Below are 15,105 nucleotides of genomic sequence, written 5' to 3'. Positions count from 1 at the left end.
TGCTTGATCTAGGAAATATCTTGAGGCTGTTTACATTTGTTACTGTGGTGGTGGAGCTGTTTGCACCCAACCTGCCTCCCTTAGTCTTGGCCAAGGCATAAGACAGGTTGCATCAATGATAAAGAGAGCTGTAGGAAATCTTACTAGCGTGCTGAGAAGCTAGTTCTCCCTTGAACATAAAAGCTTCAATGACTCAGCACATTAAAGGGTCACTGCACTTGGCTTCACAAGTAATGAGAAAGGAAAAGAAGATGAACAGCCCATAATCCAAAGCAGTAAATCATTAACTAGCAGACTATGACAAATCAGCCCAACTCGGCATATAAACCCATCGGCTTACTTCAAAAGCATCTTCAAGCTGCAGCCTGAAGGAGGAGACTTTCCCAGTCCTTATTCTGACCACAGGAACATGACCTTGAGGCTTTGCTCTGCCTGGATTTTCATCCTCCTCCTTCCTGGCCTCTCAGATGGAGGGAAACTCCTGGTATTGCCCATGGATGGAAGTCACTGGCTTAGCATGCAGCCACTGGTTGAAAAGCTCAGCGAGAGAGGACATGAAGTGGTAGTGCTTATACCAGAAGTAAGCTGGCGGATGACAGTGGCACAGACCTACACAGTGAAAGCATTCCCGGTGTCTTACACACTAGAAGACTTGGATAATGGCTTCTCTGATTACGTTGCCACTCACCTGAAGGACCTGCCTTTCCCACTGAAAACCCTAGCAATATACAACAGCTCAGTACTTATTTTCCAACTCTTATTTACTCAATGCAAGAACCTATTCAGCAACAAGGAGCTCCTTCAGTACGTGAATCAAAGCAGATTTGATGCTCTCCTAACAGACCCCATCTTTATGTGCGGACCACTGCTCGCTCAATATTTTTCTCTTCCATATGTGTTCTTTATGAGAGGATTTCCTTGCAACTTACACTATGATGCTCCGCGGTGCCCAAGTCCTCTGTCCTACATACCCAGGCTATTTACCTTCAACTCCGACCAAATGACTTTCTTCCAGAGAGTGGAAAATGCACTGATTTACCTCCTGGAGCCTGCGTACTGTAACGGTTTCTATGAAATAGCACTAAAGTTTGCTTCTGAAGTTCTTCAGAGAGATGTATCCCTCATAGACTTCGTGGACTCTGCTTCCATTTGGCTTCTGAGATTTGACTTTGTATTTGAGTACGTCAGACCTGTGATGCCCAATATGGTCTTTATTGGAGGCATAAACTGCGCCCAGAGGAAACCACTGCCTAAGGTATGGGTTTTATACCTCCAAATCATACGTTTGCAATGAAATGTGATGATGTCGTTTCTGGAACTTCAGGGGGTTTGATGTATTTTATTTTCTTTCATATTATTTATTTATTTATAATGATTTAAAACAACCAGGATTTTGCAGTTGTTTTCCGCAGTCTGAAATCAAATTACCTTGATGGAGGCAGATAACTGCTGTGAATTAATATGGATTTTCTGAGAAGTCCAACAAAAAATGGGCTTCATCTAGCATTCATCTACTGTATATTATTCATTAACCAGGTTTTGATTTCATTTTCATGGAGTCTGACTTATATTTCTTTCACCTGACTGTAAACCTAATGACCATGATCTGAGAACTGGATTTTGGTTTTCATTCTAGGCTCAGCAAAGTCAGTTAATTTGCTTTGGTTGTGGTTTTATGACATATGGTTTCCAAACTGTCTGTCTATGTTGAGTTATGTCTGTTTGTAGATCACACTGAAACATAAATGTCGTGTTGAAATGGGAAAAATTAATCTCAAATAGTGAAAAGGTGAAAGACGCATGCAAAACTCAAAGAAATTTTCATACCTCTTCCTTGACTTTTGCTTTTATCAGAATTGTTCTGCAGGGTTTGTAAAGCTAATAGAGAAATTTAAATCTCTTTTGACAAAATCTCTTTTAATACTTTATAGTCTCTAAACCAATACGTAGCATTCGACATTTCTTTCCAGGGACAAAGCAGAACATACTCCCTTCTGAACAGGCATCACACAGTATCATTGCACAGTTGCAGTACAGTATATTTGAGCTCAAGGGCTTTGTCTACTATCAGATTTCTTTTATACTCTTCAACAGACCTGTGCAGAGCCCACTGCAATCAGTAAAGAGCAAGTCAAATGAAGAATAATATTATAAATTGGAATATTAGAGCAATATTAGAAGGCATTCTCTCACCTTAGGCTCAAAAGTGGCACTTTGTAGTTTGTGATCTAAGAGGCAAATTCTTGCTGGTTGCATGACAGAAATCTCTATGTCTTGAAGGTCTCTGAGCTGCAAACAGTTTGTAAGCTTGCTACATGGGCAGAGCATTCCTGTCCTTCTTGTATAGCTGGCATTTCATACTAACACATGTCATTTGGTGGAAATCACATTTTCCAAACCTAGACAAACCTTGTGTGTTCCCCTTATCTTCACCCTGCCCTTTCCTACCTATATTTTCTACAGACAGCAGAGAAATTCCTCCTATTTCACTTGGAACAGTGCCCAGCAACAAGGCAATAACACAGTGCGAACAAATGTGAAGTGAGTCATACGGGAGAACAAAACCAACTTCTTCCTACACAGTGGCAAGCCTTGGGTTGGCCCTTACTGTTCAGAAATCTAATCCTGTGATAACAGGAGACAGTTCTTCAAAACCTGGTAGCCCATTGTTCAACAGACAACCTCCCCCCCCCCCCCCAAAAGACAGCATGGCTGGGAAAGGGAGAGAGAACTGGAGATTCAAAATGAGGTGTCTTTTGTCACATGAGGAGCTTATTCCATGTTAGATACAGCAGAAGGAGGGCTCCTTTATGCTGCATCTGACATGGAATACCTACTGTAGAGCTGAAAGGCATCAGGGTGCTGAGGAGCTGATGCTTTTGCAGAACTGGGCATATGTGTTTTATCCAGCATAGAGCTGGGAATTCAATCCCAAGGTGTCTGACCCTCCTGAGTCATAAGTATGGTCCATAGCCTGCAGTCTCACAGGGGGTGGGAGAACACGCCACCACATGAGCCAGCGGGAGCTCACTGACTGAGGTAACCACAGCGGGTGGATCAGGCTGTATTTCCTCTTGTATTTCCACGTTGTACAGTAGCAATTACGTATTCATTAACAGACACCGAAATCCAGTTGCCAAGTGTGGCTGGAGGCTTCATACAGGGCATAGAGGATATCAGACAGAATATCTTGGCTGAGCAGAGGTCCTGTGCCAGTGTCATCCTCTAATGACTCCAGAAGTACCAGAAGGCTGGCATAGAAAGCAGTCCCTCCTTAGGGGGACATTGCAAAAGAACTTGGACTATGAGCCCTGAGACACCTTGATGAATATCTCATCCTTATCCAAAGGGAATTCATAGTTGCTTTCTGACAGCTCATAAAACAAAGTCCATGTGATTTGATCAAAGCAAAGTTTGGAAATGTCACCTATAGCAACATTTCAAAGTTGTTCCTGGCTTGTTTGGTTGATTTCTTTAACTTAAACCACCCATTACTTATTTAAACAACTGATAAACTTTAAACCTTAAAACAACCCTGGATTTAAATAAGTAGTTACTCAAGTAAAGGGGAGGTGTCATTGAATAAAACCCTCTAGTTTGTTCGTCCAACACAAGGATTAAGAAAACAGGCCATGTTCTACAGCCAGAACTTTGCTCTGCTCATGAACCAAGTACGAGGGTCATTTGGCGGGGGGCGGCAATGTTCAAGTTTTTGATGAATGTAGTGGCAGTTCAGAGCAGCCTGATATCAATCACATCAGCATCCGTTTGTGACGCTTCTGTTAAGGATGTTGAGCACGTTTAAAGCTAACAATGCTGCTCGTCTATCTAATATTGCAATGGCCAAATACACACCATCAGACAAGTAAAACCAGTCCAACTTTTGAAAATGAAAGTTTAACCATCATACATTGTACATCTTCAGTGCACAGGATGGATCAACCTGAAACAGCTGCTCTAACCAAACACTTCATCTCACTGTCCGCTTCACTTGCCTCTTGTCCACATCCCTGTGCCAAACATATTTTCAAGAGGAGAAACTGAAGAAAGCTGTAAAACACGGTTCTTTTGCCAAAAAGTCTCTTGTATCAAATGAAACTACTGCCTTGCTTTCCCTTCCTCTAGGAAGTTTGTCTTCTGTTTAAATGAAAATGCCTTCTCTAAGGGGAGTCTAAACATACAAATATGTGACAGAAGTCTATGCACAGAAATGAGAGTATTATATCTACAGGGGCCAAACATGGTGCCTTGTCAAAAGTTGGGAAATATTCCAATTACAGTTACCTGGGCAGCCTTAAATATCACTTTCTGTTAGGATGCAGTCACTCATTTCAGGCTCTCATACTGTCATTTTCATATGACTTCTACTTATGGCTTAGGAAGCGGCTGCCCTGGAATTTGGATCCGTGTTCTGTGATTTGCTTAGCTGCCTACTGCAAATACTTACTTTCCAGCTTGCAGTTCATTGCTCTTATGGGTTGTTTTTCCTCTGAAGTCCTGCTAGTCAAACAATATATACATACTACTTTATCCTGTGCCGGCAAATGTCAGTTTATCTCCATAGCTACGTAAAAGAGGCAGGTTCACCAGCCTGCATTTGAGTGACATTGGGTAGCATCACAAAAAAGGACTGCGTTCAATTTACACAAGGATTCCTCCATGTCCAATTCATCATCTAGAAACCTGGGGAGTCAAATCACATCATACATGTGCTCTTGCATTTGAGCTACTTTTGATAACATGGTTTAATGTGAGGTTCCCCTGCCCATGGCAGGCCAATTGGAACTAGATGATCTTAAGGTCTTTTCCAACCCTAACTATTTTATGATTTTATGATTCTACTTGTTCCTGCTTGCAAGAGCCACAGCTTAAGGAGGTGAGCAATCTAACAACAAAAGAACAAATCCAGTACATGACATTAACCCTTACAGGCTGCCTCAACAAACAGTTTGCTCATATAACATTCCTCTTACCTTAGTGCCACTCACTGTTTGCTGCTCAGGTTAAAAGGTATCCACACTTCACCATCAAGTCCAACTCAGAGGTAAGCAGTTTGAGAGACTCTTCCAGCTGGAGCAATCACAGGGGGAAGAGTAAGCACACCTGCACTTAAACCCTTCAACATGGTTATGGCTTATAGTCTCAACTCCTCAGAGCTGCTTGCATGACAGTGGAGAGCTGATGCATAGCTGCAACACTCCTTGCCATCTCAAACAGACACCTGGAATAACCCACACAAGGTTTATCACAAAGGATACTTTTAACAGCAAAATGAATGTGCAGTCTTGGGTCACTCAAGCTTCAATCTTGTTTATGTCCTTCAGTGTCCAGGGAGGAAGCCTTTCCTCCAAGCTGGCACATAGCTGTCACTCTCCGAGACCTCATGTAATAAACTGCTCTGGTGCTCATCTGCACACACAACATTCTTCAATACTAGAAGTGGTTCAGGTGCCTTCTGCTCCTGCATAATGAACAGCAAACACTTGTAAGCCTACCTTGGTAGCTGTGATATATGAGTAAGACATGCAGGTTTGACTGCTTCCAGGGGGTAGGAATATAACATCAGCCTTCTACATAGTGGTTAGGTATTCTCAGGTAGGCTAGGCCAGGCCATAAAAGAAATGGTGTTGCAATTTCCATTTATTCGACTCTGTATATTTTAAAGGTTGCTTTTTGAAATCAAAACCAGGCTTATTTGCTCACTGGGTCCTTACCAAGACAATGGTATTAACCACAACTCTTCCTACAAGATAACATTCCTCAACTTAGTTCCATGAAGGAGGCGATGTTCTGCCACACTTCCAAGCTTAAAAATTAACAGAGTAGAAAGGAGGGCATCTTTTTCTAAGAACAGTGTGCTCACCTTCCCTGTTATATGAGCAGTTGCATCACTGAAGGCTTACCGCAGCAATATTAGGAAGTTAAATATTTATCCCTACCATCAATAAATTCCCTTGCAAGGACCTTCATATAGAAGACTGCATTGGATACCTCTAGAGCAGAGCTCTCTGGTTTCCTTCCACCAAAATGGCTCTTCTATTTCAGTGTTTCTACCAACATACTGGGATATTTCTTCTTCTGATTTCATCTTTAACCTTTGCTGAAGGTGGAAAGATACTGGTGATACCTCAGGATGGAAGTCACTGGCTCAGCATGCGCCCAGTAGCGGCAAAACTCCACCAAAATGGACATGAAGTTGTTGTGGTTGTTCCAGCAACAAGTTTGCATCTGAAGCCAAAGGAGCCTCCGAATTACACAGTGAAAGTATATCCAATGCCTTACACAGAGGACCATTTAGCTATGGTGCTCAAATCTTTTATTGATGCCCATTTTATTGAACAATCTTTTTTGAATATGGTTATTACAATGTACCAAAGCATCTTAGAAATATCCAAGTATTTTTTCAGCAACTGTAAGAGCCTCTTGCTCAACAAAGACATGATGCAGTATCTGAGAGAGAGCAAATTTGAGGTAGTTTTGACGGATCCAACTCAGATGTGCGGACCCTTAATTGCTGAGCATCTTTCAATTCCTTCTGTCTACTTTCTGCGTGGATTTCCTTGTGGTATGGATTCTGATGCCACCCAGTGTCCAAGCCCTCTTTCCTACGTTCCCAGGTTATTCCTCAATAATTCAGATAACATGACATTTACTCAACGGGTAAAGAACGTGCTAGTCCGTATGCTGGAGTTCTTTTACTGTAAGCCTTTCTTTGCTCAGTTTGAAGAACTTTCAGCTGAGGTTTTCCAGAACAAAGTGTCAACTGCAGAACTTCTAAGCCGTGGATCTGTTTGGCTGATGAGGTATGACTTTGTGTTTGAGTTCCCGAGACCAGTGATGCCCAACATGGTTTTTATCGGAGGAATAAACTGTGATCAGAAGAAAAATCTCTCTCAGGTATTAAACTTTATCTTGTTTCTATTCAAAAGGCAAGAACAGAAGTGTTTAAGCATCCTTACATCAAAACCTAACTGCCAACCACTTGGTATTTAAAGGTAGAAAACTAATGAGAAATCCTACATAATGCAGAAAGGTTATTTCCTAGTATCCAGCATTCAAGTGATATCATATCCTGGCAAACCTAAGCCTTATCAGATGTGAGAATTTAAGTGACATCTAACTTTAATGCAAATAATAAGCTCTCTTGTTGAACTGAAGCTCACCCCAATTGTGGTGAGATGCAAATTTTCCTCCCCAACAGAAGCCAGATTTGTTAGCTTCCATTTCATCTCAGTTTCTTATGCTATATGCATCTCTGGAAGAGCTGTCCTTGCAACCAAAGCCAGTCTCAGAAGACATAGCTGTATTGCTCTGAAAGAGTAGCCTGAGGAACACCTGTAAGCACTGTCTGCTCTCTGTCTGCCGCATGGTGTCCTCCGTTCCCAGCTCTCTCACGAGCTGTCCATTCATACTTCCATATAGTCATTCTCCTTTCACCCACATCGAAGATTATAGGACTTAAGATTTTAGCTTTTCATCTTGTAGCTAGTTCTTTTTCTGTCACCCAGATTGATTCATTTACACCTATGTCAAGGGGTCAGTATCTAACCCCCAAATTGTATCCCTCCATACTTTTATTGGTTATTTAATTAGGTTGTAAGCTTTCCTGGGTATGGATGTCTTCTGTAAATTCCCATTGGGTTTTTGGGTACGAACCAGTTCTCCAAATCAAATACAGCATATCCTATAGCAGCTCAAAAGCAGGAAAGGGATATTCAAGTATTGCAAATTGTGAGTATCCCTAAAAGAGAGTAGTGTGGAAGAAAGCCCTAACACCCTCCCCTTTTGTCCAGATAAGTATGTTTAGTGCTGTTTGAAGTGTCAGAGCCAACCCTCTTACCAGGACAGTCTCTGGTGCTACTTAGTTCACCCTAGCTGTTCAAATGAAGGACAAGGAGTAGCAGTTGCTCACAAGGTGTCTTTCAAAAGGACATGGAGTTAGGAGTGGGCAGGTGTGCTAGGCCAGGTTGGACAGGGCTTGGACCATCCTGCTCTAGTGAAAGGCGTCCCTGCCTGTGCTAGGGGGTTGGAACTGGATGAGCTTTGAGGTCCCTTCCACCACAAACCATACTCTGATTCTGTGACTCTATGGTTGCTGATCGGATATTAAAGACCCACGCAGATGTCTGTAAGTGCCCTACATGAAACATACATGACTGTCTATCTTCATCTGTTAATCTAGCTTGAAAGCATCTTCTTCTAGTGTTCATTTGAGAGCTTTTCAGAGGTTATGAGCAAGAGGTCTGTTTCTGTGCATGACCTTCTCCTGAGCTGTTTGAAAACTTCCATTAAGTTAAATCTATGTTGTAAATGATTGATGTGGTGACAGTGCAGGGGATGGATCTGGCTGCTCTTTGGGGGGGGGGGCAGGCTCTCAGTAAGGTCAAAACTTTCCAACCAGACTTGAAAATAAGTTTGCAGAAACTGCATGTGAAAGAAAGTGATGAAGAGCCCTAAATGTCCTGGAGGCACAAATTGTATCCCAAAGGCACCTGGATAAAACTTATAACTGGATATAAAACTCATAAACTTTTATGGTGAGAGATTATCACCAACATAAAACCCCAGCAGTTTACAACTGGAGAAGGACCTTGACCCACAGAGTTCGTGGACTGTCTCAGTCATGAACTGAACTGACACTGGCCATGAACTCATGAGTTCATGAATTAGAAACAAGTTGTGAGTTCGTGTTATCTGAGGTACAACGGTGAACTGTTGTTTTGCAACTTAGTTTTATATCTGATAGGATAAGAAGTTAGGTGGGAGGGATACGTACAGATGGGGGAAGGTGTTCTGTTGGCTACTTAGCATCCAAACAATACATGTTTGCATCAATGAAAAAGAGAAGTCATTTTCTTCAGTTGTACCAACTGGTTTGGCTTATTAAAAAGAAAAAAGGCAAAACATAGAACTAAGGTACTTTAACATTGCTTTCTCATCTTTATTTATCTTTCCTGCAAGTTATGTTTCACTGTAAAACCTTCATTAGAAAAGAAAATACTTAAAAAATACCAAATTACTACACTTGTTGACAACTCTGTGAGGCTTCAGCCTTCAGTGTCAGCCATCTCTTTCTTTCAGAACAGAAGAGATGGAAGAACTTGATTACTAGAGGGAAAAGAGTCATTTTAGTGTGCTTTTTGTACACCCACTACTACCATATAGGGTCAGCAGGGTTTCTGGGCATCCACTCTGTATGCATTTCTTTCATGGATCCCCATGCACCTGAGAGCATGTTGTCAGTACATGTTAGCAAAAATTTGTGGGTTGCTAAAGGTAAGAAGTGTCATAAGGCACTGTGAGAAGAGAAGGCTGAGGAATAGAGCTGTTGTTTCAGCTTGCCTGAGCCAAGCGTACAATAAGGGATGCCTTTCTTGTGCTTGTACATTTTGAAGTGCAAACATCACCTCATCTTTTACAATCATTACTCACTGATCGTGGCTTCATTGCATGCGAACTTGAGAGCACCTGAAATGCAGAGGCAAGTTGAAAGGGCAGAGGTATGATAAGAGTGCCAGGTGGGGTGTTTGCAAGGCTGGAGCACAGCTACAAAAGCTTGTGAACCCCCGCTGGGCTCTCTAATGTGTGGGTTCCTATCCATCCAACCTGCAACATGCTGGTGGCAGTGCTGCTAGTCTTCTTGTGCTGCCTGAGTTCTGCCACTGCTGGGAAGCTGCTGGTAATCCCTATGGAGGGCAGCCACTGGCTCAGTATGAAGGAAGTGCTGGCTGAGCTGAACAAGAAAGGGCATGAAATAGTTGTTATTGCACCAGAGAGCAAAATGCTGATTGATTCCTTGGGCATATATGAAATGAAAAGTTATCCTGTACCTTTCAAAACGGAAGAGATGCAAGAACTTTTGCACTCCCTTACTGCAAATGTTTTTAGTGACAACTCTTTCCTGACCAGGTTTATGAATACTTGGAATAACTTCAAACAGAGCTCTGCCATGTTTCAAGCTTCCTGCAGTTCCTTACTGTACAACAAAGAGATGATGAAATACATTGAAGAAAGTAAATTTGATGTCGTCTTTACAGATCCTCTGACACCCTGTGGACAGATAATTGCCTTGAAATTTTCTATCCCTACTGTTTTCTTCTTGCGGGGTATCCCGTGTGCTATAGACATTCACGCTGCTCAGGCGCCGGACCCACCATCCTATGTCCCACGCATATTCTCAGTCAATACAGACCACATGACGTTCTCTCAGAGAGTGAAGAACTTCCTGATAACCCTTTCAGAGCCTTTCACCTGCAGTATGGCCTTCTCAGGATTTGAAACCCTGGCCTCAGACTTCCTCCAAAAGCCAATGACAATTACGCAGCTTTTAAGTCATGGGTCCATTTGACTGAAAAGACTTGACTTTGTCTTTGACTATCCTATGCCTATAATGCCCAATATGATTTTCATTGGAGGCATAAACTGTGGCCAGAAGAAACCATTATCTCAGGTCAGTAACTGGCTGGTAACAAGGGAAAAGATGTGGCAGTCATTCACCTGCATGATCTGAGTGAGGGTTAATGATGTGTTTGATAAGAATGTTTCTTACCTAAAGACATAATTTAGAGCAACACTTTCTTTATAGCAAATCTACACAAAAAACAGACCAGGAGAGCAGAATGGGATTCCACCTCCTTTCCTTAGGTCTGCTCAGCATGGAGATTTTGTTCAGCAAGGGAATCACATGCTATGTTGTGTTTAATTCCAGCTGAAGTCAGGTACATTAGCTGAAGTCAAAGACTGTTGTGGTGAAGGTTGTTCTAACAGATTCCGTCACAAAACCTAGACAGCTGAATTCTCAACTGCATTTTTAGGAGATGCCCAGTTTGGATAGGGAGACATTGCTGGGTTGTTGCTTAGGCATTTAAATGTACACATGTGATGTATGTTAGCTTGGTGGTGCTCATGGTGTATGTTAGACTCTTGCTGCATGTGATGCCTATTCTTGCTTGTGCTCTAAGTAAAACAGCCTCATGTGAAGCCAGAGATTAAGTGGGAAAGGAGATGTAGGAGGAGACAGCTCTCCTCAGCAAAGGAGGACTCTGAAGTTAGTGTCACCCAGCAGTTTCAGCAATAAATCACATTGTTTCCTTGAAAGGATAAAGTTTTATCCTTTGTGATTGTTACTTAAAAATAGACAGTCTCTCCTCTTTTCTTCCCTGGGACTCCTTTCACTTGCCAGCCTTCCCTGAGTCTTGGGGAATGGATTCCTCCTGCCTAACACCACCCTTACTCTTCCCCCAAATTCACAGGCCTTTGTGAAGAGGAATGAGCAAAGAACAGATTTGCATTTCACAAGCCTGGCACATCTTACCATCAACCCCCCACATGGCCACTTTCATCAGGGCAGTGCTTTTTTCTATCTGTTCTCTCCATCAGAGCTGCTTAATGGCTCCTCAGGGACAAACCCGGGCAGAAGCTCTGGGAAGGCAGAATCCTGCCCTCAGGCAAGGGCATGTAGCAGCTCCAGCTTCAAATCAGCCTCTCCTCTAAAGACAAAACTCACTCTCACTCTCGTCTTGCTCAGGAGCTAAAGACCATAGTCCAGGAACAATAATTATTGCAGAAGTATTGGTTCTTCAGTCCTGGTTTCTTCTTGTCTTCTGACTGTGCCTCTGAATCACACAGTAACATCACAGGGCAGAAGGAAATCCTGTGGCTCGACAAGTTTATCACAAGTACTTGTTAACTACTCAGACATGGGATCTTACTTTTAGCTTCTCATCTGAAGTAGTATCAGCAAGTCTTGCCATTTAAAATCAGTTCCTGGCCTGGAACAAGAGGGCTGTCCCTGGCTACTTCTGTCCAATCTGTCCTGTATTTAATGAGGTACAAGGGGAACAGAGTGGCTTTTCCTTCCTATTGCTCCTGGAAGAAGATAATAAATGATCCAGAGATGAGTCAGGATGATAACAAAGTAATGTCTTGGATGACAGCATGGATTCGGTGGCTTTCCTTTGCTGATGCAAGCCTCTGCCACAGTGTTACTTTACTGCTATAAAGTGCTGCCTGGTGTTGTACCTGGCCCCACTGCTGAGCTGTATGTAAATCAGAGTGTCTCCTTTAGGATTTACAGGGATAACATGCTGTATAGTGGCATTGTCTTATAATGTGAAACATAAACTCACAAGCATTTCAGAACAGTTGTCTCTGGAGACATCCGAATCCTGCCTGGATGTGTTCCTTGGCAGGGGAAGCAACTAGATGATCTCCAGAGGTGCCTTCCAATCCTAATGATCCTGTGAAAAGAAGGAAAGCAGAAAGCATTTTAATAGCTGCTTTCAGCAAGCCCAGTTACTTCCAAGTGCCAGCACAATTCAAAGAATTGGGATTTCTTCTTTCAAAGTCCGATTTTATTATCAGTCTCACATCAACAAGCACAGGGAATCAATCTGAAAGGGCCCATTCCCCCAGACAAAGCCCAGTTCTGCCCAACCCAAGTTCAGTTATCGGGTTCCCTAAATGATTCATCAGTGCCTTGAATGGTGACTGGTTTTGCTGGAAAAGCTGGACCATTAAGGGGGAATGTGGGAATTTGTCAAGGGGCTGTTGGTCTACTTAAAATCTGTTAGGTCAGTGCTGTTGAGCACACTTTGGATTTCTAGGAACATGGCTCACGTAAGTGAATACAGCTCCTTAGTGTCTGCGGGGGTTTTGGGTTTCCTGTCTCTGTTTTGCTTGGCCAGTGCTGGGAAGCTGTTGGTGGTGCCCATGGATGGGAGTCACTGGCTCAGCATGCGCTTGCTGCTGGCAGTGCTCAGCCAGAAACAGCACCACATTGTCACTGTCGCACCAGAAGTAACCTTGAATGTGAAGGCATCTGAGTATTACACTCTGAAAACATACCCAGTGCCTTCAACTAGGGCAGAACTGGGAGCAAGGATGCGTGCATTTGCAAAGGATCTTTTTGAGAGAAGAGCTTTTCTTCAGAGAATTACTGCTCTTTATGAAAAGGCTCAAGTCATCTCTGAGTTCTACGTCTCCTCCTGTAGCAGCTTACTGAACAACAAGGATCTGATGCAATATCTGGAAGGGAGCAAATTTGATGCTGTTCTCACGGATCCTGTTGTACCTTGTGGACAAATACTGGCTCTGCATCTCTCTATACCATCCATTTTCTTTCTAAGGGGACTCCCCTGCAGCTTTGATGTGCAGGCTACTCAGTGTCCAGATCCCCCTTCCTATGTCCCAAGAACATTTACAGACAACTCAGACCACATGACATTTATCCAGCGTGTGGAAAACTTACTTCTCAAGGCATCAGAATCCTTTCTTTGCAATTCTGCCTATCTACCATTTGAACTTCTGGCCTCAGCTTTTCTTCACAGACGAGTAACAATGAAGGAGCTGTTAAGCCATGGATCCATTTGGCTTAAAAGAATGGATTTTGTTTTTGAGTATCCCATGCCAGTGATGCCCAACATAGTTTTTATTGGAGGTATTAACTGTGGAAAGAAAAAGCCATTATCTCAGGTCAGTGATTTCCTTGATATTCTTTGAAGGGAGAATGCTGTTTGCAAAGGCTGTGTGTGTGTATGAGTTTGTGGGATTTATATGAGCCATAAGTTACACCGTAAAGACAAAGAAAATAGGTGAAAAACTGGTTTGATTTGAATTCTCTCCCACTCCTGCAGCTACTTATCTGTAGCATAGCAGGATCCAAGTGTTTTTGCTTATACACTTGTTTCCTTTGGGCTACATGGAAGTAGTACCTCACTGCACTCTTGCAAGTGATGCACACACACACCAGTGGATGTGATTCCTGTCTTACTGTCTCCTGCTGGTGTTTGCCAGGTTGTTAAACCCTGACAGAGCAGTATTGTGAACTCAGACTCTTTGTTTTAGTGTCACAACTGATGTTTAGAAACAATCCTTTTGGTTAGTGAACCAGCCTTTCATAATTTAGAATCATAGAATCCCAGAGTGGCTTGGGTTGGAAAAGACTTTAAAGTTCATCCAGTTCCAACCCCCTGCCATGGGCAGGGGCACCTTCCACTACAGCAGGATGCTCCAAGCCCCTGTGTCCAACCTGGTCTTGAACACTGCCAGGGATGGGGCAGCCACAGCTTCTCTGGGCACCCTGTGCCAGCGCCTCAGCACCCTCACAGGGAAGAGCTTCTGCCTTATGCTTAACCTGGACTTCCCCTGTTTCAGCTTAAGCCCATCACTGCTTGTCTATTGCTACAGTCCCTGATGAAGAGTCCCTCTCTGAAACAGTGTCATAATGCACCAGTCAGCAGGGGACGTGCTGGTTGCTCTGTCAAGCTGAGGCTTATCCTTCCACCACATGGATTTTCTGCATAACTGTTGGAGGTTTTCATAGCTGCTGGCCAGCTCTGCATCTGCAATAGCTTATGCTGCCTTCTGAGAAGTTTCCTTACAAAGGGTGTACTTAGAGCTGCAGTAGTGTAAAATGGCCTTAAAATAATTCTGGTGTATACTATCAACCTCCATACTAAGTTATCCTATCGTCAAAATGACTTCTGTGCAGGAATTGTCATAATGAGGGCTGATTTGCGTGTATTATCATTTCATGCATTCCATGCATTAATGTTGTTTGCTTTCCTGGCCCTGGGGCTTACTCTTCTCAGGCTGATCCAGAATGGTTTTTCGGAGTTGCTAATCCAGATTTAAATATAGCTGGCAAAAAACATTCCCTTGTCCTTCTTCCAAGCCCAAAGAGGCCTCTCAGGGAAAAGAACTCTGAGAGCTAGTTTTCCATTCTCATTACAGTGTCAAGATATAAAACTGATAAAGAAACCAAACCTTTTCCCATATGAAGTATCCATATCTTTCTGATCTTTCACATATAGTAAATGATTTGGACAGGCAGGAGAGGAGGAATTTTCTTATACTGAAAACTCGTGTGGCAAATTAACTATCTGTTACTTATCCATGATTATACATTTACCACACAACAAATGAGTCTAAAGATTGCCCAGATTAAGCCCAGCACAGATTGTTTAAAAACATAGAGCTGGGAATATTATCTTTGGGCAGCACTCACTCTGTTTCTGCAGAGACATCCTGGTGCTTAGTGCTCAACTGCAAGTCACAGCAATGCTGGTTTTGCTTCTGTTGTGCTCAGTCAGGTATCTTGAGAAC

General features: G+C 42.8%; 2 protein-coding genes across 3 annotated transcripts in view; both read left to right on the top strand.

Moving 5' to 3' along the window:
* Positions 1–325: 325 nt before the first annotated feature.
* The window catches only part of LOC134175922 (UDP-glucuronosyltransferase 1A1-like), a 29,706-nt gene continuing 14,926 nt past the window's right edge, over positions 326–15,105 (top strand). Inside the window, exon 1 of one of the 2 annotated variants that reach the window (XM_062642403.1) lies at positions 326–1,255. In XM_062642403.1, the coding sequence (XP_062498387.1) occupies positions 410–1,255 (846 nt within the window). In that variant the 5' untranslated portion in view covers positions 326–409. Of the gene's footprint in view, positions 1,256–5,999; positions 6,898–15,105 lie in introns of those variants that run through there. The other variant, XM_062642375.1, reaches the window with a different exon arrangement.
* LOC134175716 (UDP-glucuronosyltransferase 1A1-like) lies at positions 12,610–13,500 on the top strand. Its single transcript, XM_062641957.1, has one exon. The coding sequence runs from the start codon at positions 12,610–12,612 to the stop codon at positions 13,498–13,500; it is 891 nt and encodes a 296-aa protein (XP_062497941.1).

This window comes from Pezoporus occidentalis, unplaced genomic scaffold (assembly GCF_034315485.1).
Source record: "Pezoporus occidentalis ecotype Australia unplaced genomic scaffold, CSIRO_AGI_Poc_V1 ctg118, whole genome shotgun sequence".
Taxonomy (NCBI): domain Eukaryota; kingdom Metazoa; phylum Chordata; class Aves; order Psittaciformes; family Psittacidae; genus Pezoporus; species Pezoporus occidentalis.
Note: the sequence above shows the minus strand (reverse complement) of the source record. Positions and strands in the feature narration are given on the sequence as shown.